The 6,000-nt window shown below is 53.2% G+C and overlaps 2 protein-coding genes across 2 annotated transcripts; one reads left to right on the forward strand and one right to left on the reverse strand.

The window, feature by feature from the left end:
* Positions 1-1,472: 1,472 nt before the first annotated feature.
* BESB_038780 (ribosomal protein RPS27) lies at positions 1,473-2,776 on the reverse strand (the record flags this gene model as incomplete). Its single annotated transcript, XM_029362464.1, has 2 exons — positions 1,473-1,554; positions 2,610-2,776. The coding sequence occupies 2 exons, from the start codon at positions 2,774-2,776 to the stop codon at positions 1,473-1,475; spliced, it is 249 nt and encodes an 82-aa protein (XP_029221429.1).
* Positions 2,777-3,923: 1,147 nt separating this feature from the next.
* On the forward strand, positions 3,924-4,992 carry BESB_038790 (DNA-directed RNA polymerase II RPB10; the record flags this gene model as incomplete). The annotated part of the gene is made up of 3 exons (XM_029362465.1): positions 3,924-4,018; positions 4,512-4,606; positions 4,964-4,992. The coding sequence occupies 3 exons, from the start codon at positions 3,924-3,926 to the stop codon at positions 4,990-4,992; spliced, it is 219 nt and encodes a 72-aa protein (XP_029221430.1).
* Positions 4,993-6,000: the final 1,008 nt, after the last annotated feature.

Here is a 6,000-nt window from a genome sequence, read left to right on the forward strand (position 1 = left end):
GCTATAATGAGTACAGCTTCCAAGCAAACATCATTACCGTGATTTTGAAATCCATCACTTGTAGCTGTCTTTAGCAGTCCACTGCGGTGGCTCGCTGGTAGTTACTTCGGCAACGTCGAAATACGCAGACGTCTTGCCCGGGAAGAGGTTCTACCACCACCTGTGGGCAAGGGGCACTGTCATCCTGAGGGCCTAGCCACTGACGTACGAGCATCCTTCACTACCATTTTCAGTAGACGCAGCCCTCGTGAGCGTGCTGTAGCTTCAGACAGTCTGAGGGCACCTCAGCGTCGCACACGATTTTACCGGGCGACTGGAAACGCCAGCACACAATGACACCGCCCGATGGACAGTTTGCCGATACACGGGATGACGACTCTAGCGATCGCCCGGCTGCATGAAGCAATAGCCAGCAATGCCGAGCGCAGCTGTACGCTATGTCGTCTATTGCACCAGGGTTTGTGTGAAGGGAAAGTGGCGAGGCAAGCTGCCTTTGCAACCTTCATGCACGACCACTGATGTCGAACCAGAAAGCTGCATCATGCCTTCGTCCTGTGGCACTACACTGCATTTTAGATAACCAGTACTGAAAACGAAGTGCTGAGCGTGCCAGGTCAGTCATCGTGAAATAGTCCCCGCGTTGCCGAGCCCTTTCCTGCACATTCGGGTGCAATGCCGCACCAACAGCCCCGCTCGCACAGAAAAACTGCCCTCACACCCTGTTAACGGCACTTGGCTCAGTGTCTACAGTGTCGCACATGGAGAGATAATTCTTGTTTCTACATGTGTCTTCATACCGGCACGCGGCGGACCGCGCCCGCAACCAACCATCCATCCCCCTCTCTCCCCAAATAACCAGACCCATCACCAGGACTGCTAGCGACGGCAACTAGAAGACGTTCGTGGGCTCTCGTTGCGGAAAGTGTCAACTTCGCAGACGGTTTTTGAAGAAGCAGGAGTTCTCTTTGACAACAGCCGCCTCGCGCGCGTCAGCACATACACGACTCTGTCTCACTCTCCGACGATTACAACGCGGTGAAACAGCCAGCCACGTCAGAGCCCACACAAAGGGTCGAGGTCATCTTCTGGTTTACCGAGTTCCAGCCAAATACCTCCTCTCAAACGTAGACAGCGCTACCCCGCACCTCTCTACACAGGAGACACGCACAAGGGGATGCAGGGCTGGATTACAAGAAGTGAGCCATAACCGATGTCTGTTGCGGTGGAAAGCCAATGTTCCCAACAGAGACGGCGCGCTTGCGTTTACATTCTCCTTTCAAACGCTTCATCGGAAGAGGGAAAAAGAGGAAACATCTGTCACCGGTCTGTTTTCCCCGGCCTCCTCGAACCGCCTGTATCCCGAGTATCATGTGTGGAAGCGCCGGATATCTAGAGAAAACAACATGCGGGAGAAGACGGGCCCTCGCATATACTCTGGGCGCCCGAGGCTCTTTCCTGTGTGTTCTCGTCGATTACTCCACCTTCTTTCTGAATGAGCAGCCCTCAGTCAACTTGCACTTGCCTCCAGTCGGCTGGCAGAGCATGACGTTGCAGCTGAAAAAAACAGAACGCACTGAAACATATCCTGTACAACGTGCGATTCCGACAGGACCCCGTCCACTAGCCGTCACACAACAAAGGTCAACGCCAACAACACATGCAAGCGGCCACTAAGACGACCCAGCATACACTTCACATGACTCTCTTCACGCTGATGGTCGCAACCAAGAAAAAAAAAACTAGTTCGGGGAATTCTTGATAACCAGCGGTAGCGCCTGCAAGAACAGCACACTCCCAGCGTGATCGAGCAGCACTGCAACCCTGTTGAAAATGAGCACTCGAAAGAATCCTGGCATGCTAAATAGTCGAATCACCCCACAGCACGGCCTCTTCACTCGGACACTTCCCCGCGGCGATGGACACACAGAACATCCGGTTCGCAGGCTCCAGAATGACTGTTCTGTGGCACCTCCAGGGGAAAATCGTCGTAGCGGAAGACACCCATTGCACATGGCAGGGATCCTCCGAAAAATCGGCATTACCAACAGAACGCCACCTCAACATAGCACATGTTCCTGAGATAGCAATCCCATATACAGCTTCCAAGCGGGTGCAGCATACAATGAACCATAGAAAAGCCTTGACGGGCTCGTTACATCACCGTCAGACCCGCCAGCACACTGTCCATAGAAGCCGCTCTTATGCATGTACGAAATATACGAAAGAGGCTAAATAAAGAAGGCATGTACACTCTCAGCACGATGAAACTGAAGCATTTGACCCCTCCGTCTTAACTCTAGAAGTAAATCGACGAAGCCTGCGCGCGGTCGAGGCCGCAGCTACAAACACACGAAACAGGGCACGAGGCCCACAGACACTCCCAAGAAAACAAACGCAAGTGTACAGACACCTTGAATCAAAGACCAGAAACAACAGAGATGCCAAATACTGGTAAACGCATGGCCCCCACAAAAGGTAGTTCCGCCTCAGCGGGGCCAGAGTGGGGGGGAGACGACAGAATCTCCGCGGGAGATACCCTCGCCAGAGGAAGAACTGAACTAAAAAGGAAGGTCTACGGTACAAAAGATCTCTCTGTCCAGTCTTCTTACCTGCCGCAAAGAACGACAGTCTGTGCATGGGAGAAAACAGTCGTGATTTGAAGGCAGCCAGGGCATTTGACATCCATGAAAAAGGAGTTCGGGTTCGGGATAAGCCGCTTCAGCTTATGCTTGGTTGCCTCGACCTTAGGGTCGGGATTGAGCAAATCAAGCTCCATTTTTGGATGATAGAGAAGGCAAGCACAATCAGAAGACCACGAACATTCAGAGAACTAGGCACAGAGAAAGAGAGAGGAAAAGGGATGGACAACAGTGCGATGAAACGAGGGCTGCGCCCATGCAAGGGTTGCCGCCCACAAGCAATATACAGAGGCCAATAAGGCGCCGTCGTCCGCAAAGTGGCATGCTCCGCTTCAGTTATAGAATTACGTTCCCCCCCTTTGCCCGCCTCCGCATTTTTTTAGAGTGCTCTCACTATACAAGCCGGCAACCAACCCCACCCCTTACGTTCCTGTGCGACTTCTTCGACCCGCATGCTGTCGAAAAAAAGCGTGCGCGTGCTCGACGTCTCTGTTGAGACGGAAAAAAACGTGGCGAAGTCTCTACGAGCCTTTGAGGCCGATTAGGGGCCAACGAGAAAATGAACAGTCGTCTTCCAGTATCTGACGTGGATGCATGCATGTCGCTAAGGGAGCTGCAGGGCTCTCAGTTGTCTCGGGAATGTATACAATGTTTCGACTGCCCTCAGGAAGTTCAACATACTCGAAGTACGAGCTCGCATCCCGCGTTACACGTATCAGGGTGATATGACGTTTTCAGCAATCGCTTACGGTTGTCTATCGTTTCCGAGCATCGCGCCGTCGGGGGAATCTCCGCGTTGAGGCCACTGGCGTGTTGACAAGAGTTGAGTATTCGAAGGTTTTCCCATCGCTTCTTCCTGCTGCGCACATCGCCGCCTCACTCGGTGCTGCACGGATGCGCTGACGGCTCCGCGTCGACTTACTGCTACCCTGAGCTGCTATACAACCGCCCTCATCTCTGCAGACAGTGACCTGCCAAGAGTGGGCTGTTCCTGAAAAGAGGGATTGTTTTTTTGGGCTCTCCAGGCAACCCAGAGTTTTGATTCAGTATTTCTACAGTCACGCCAAGCCCGCTGGCGAGGTGAAAAATTGCGGCTTCAGGGTGCTTGCGATTCGGCGACGCGGACCATCACCATTGGAGGCGTCGGGAGACCCAATCCCGCAAACTCACTTCTTACTTCCAAGGTTGGCTGTGGCCTTTCTTGACGTTGTCGTGGTAGAGAATCAAGGTCGACCCTCCTCTCTCGCGTCTGTTCGCGTATCAAGGCTCTGCTGTTCAATCAGGATGATCGTTCCAATCCGGTGCTTCACCTGTGGGAAGGTGATTGCTCATCTCTGGGAAAAGTGGATCGACATGATCGACGAAGACAGACCAGAGGGGTAAGTCCAGCTGAGGTCTAGCGTCGACTGCGGGCGTCATTCGTTCACCATCTAGCGTTGTGACTGGTGCCACCTGGGCTTTGCTTTGGGATCCACGGGCTTTGTGTACGGGCCTTTCTTTGGTTTACCGGGGGCTCTTTGGTTTACCGTCCTCGTATGTCGTGCATTTCTGTTTCCAAAGCGACCTCTGCGTGAGCTTCTCCTGTACAACTGTGGCTCGCGTGGGTGGGCTTCAGGGAAATGACGTTCGCAGGCCGGTATCAGGTCTGAGACACACACCGACATGTTGTGTCTTTGCTTTGCACTACATGCACCGGGTTCAGCTGTCGTAGTCACTATGTTCGTCAGTGTTTAGCACGTCTCTTTCAGTTGCGGTCTGTGAACTGGTATGTAGCGTCGTAACGCAAATTGTTAGGGGGTATGGTATTGTAGCTTCGAAAATGCGTGGTTTCGTTCATGCAGTAAAAACGTTCGTGGCCTGTGTGGTGTGCAGAGAAGCGTTAGACATTCTGGGGTTGGATCGCTACTGCTGTCGGCGCATGCTCCTGACGCACGCGGACCTTATCGACAAGCTTCTAGCTTACAACAGTAGGTCACAGCAGCCAGAGTGGATCTGCATCCCAAGATCCGTGGAAAGCGTGGCTGCCGCGTGCGCGAATCTGAAAAGACAGCAGATATGCACTCGCCGCTTGTGTGCGGTGGGCGCTCAGAAAACACGTCCAGTTTGCGAAACACTCGAGTCTGAGACATGGTTCTATTTGTGTTGTTGCGGCTCGGACTACGCGAGTTGCTCTGTGCACCAAGGCAAACGCAAGTATTGTGCTCAAAGGCGTGGGGTTTTCATGACCTACTGTAGCGCGACCCGTGGCCTATATATCAAGACGACGTATGAGAGTACCGGACCTACAGTATTGCGGAGTGTGATGATGTTGTTGTGTGTTGCAGTCTATGAGAAGCGCATAGTGGAAAGCTGAACCAGTTCCGATGCCCTGTTGTGGAAAGACTACTTCGTGGAGGATGCCAGCGTCGATTCGCGGGGGAAGATGCAACAGTGGTCATCCGAATATCTCGCGCCGGGTATGTATTCAGCGACGAATCGTTAGTGCAAGAGGATAACTCCCTTCTTATATGGAGCACAGCGCGGTACGGATCGACTGCCGCTGTTGACTGTCAGATTTGTTCATCGAGTGCCCGAGTCTCCGTGTATGTTGTATCGTGAGCTTTGGCACGGTCCCTTCACGTCTCCCTCTTTCTGCTCCCGTGTGTAAAAAGATTCCCTGGTGTCACCCCGTCTTTTGACAAGAATGCACCGCCACGGTATATTATCACCTGGTGGCGCCTTCCTGTTCAGCCACGGCACCACAACAGCACTGGGCGTTGCTTCTGCGCCTGGGTTGGACCCGTGTTTTATTGCATGCGTTACTGGAGCCCGACTAAACGAAACCCTCCTGAGCACTGTCGTAATGAAAGTGATTCTAAGCTGCGGTCGCTTCGACGCGTCATCTCTGTTGTGGTATGCGCTGTACGAAGTGAAGTTCGGGTACACCGCATTTGTTTGCACCGCTGCGGCCCTAAGACACCAGCGAAGGGAATCTCCTGCGCGCATACTGGGACCCCGGCTTGCGCTCGTCTGGAGCAGGCAACAGCAATAGTGCCACTTCCGCCACATTTTCGGGTATGCACGTGAAAAACCTGGGGGCCGTGCATGTTGTTACAATTGGTTGATTCAGCCGGAGCTCGTCGCAAGCGACTCGAAGCTTCTGGACCACATATGTGAGTTCCCCATGCGTGTAGAAACCAGAAAGATCTCCATTTGTTAGGGCAGATACCACAGTCTCAAGGTTGGTCCGCGGGTGGACATGTTCGGTGAATGTTGCAATGGGACACTTCGCGCGTTAGTGCACGTAGTCACTGTCGTGGCGGACGTCGTGTATCGGGCAAGAGTGGTTAACTCCATACCAGTGAACCGGTCTCTAACTCCA

Source organism: Besnoitia besnoiti, chromosome II (genome assembly GCF_002563875.1).
Source record: "Besnoitia besnoiti strain Bb-Ger1 chromosome II, whole genome shotgun sequence".
Classification (NCBI taxonomy): Eukaryota; Apicomplexa; class Conoidasida; order Eucoccidiorida; family Sarcocystidae; genus Besnoitia; species Besnoitia besnoiti.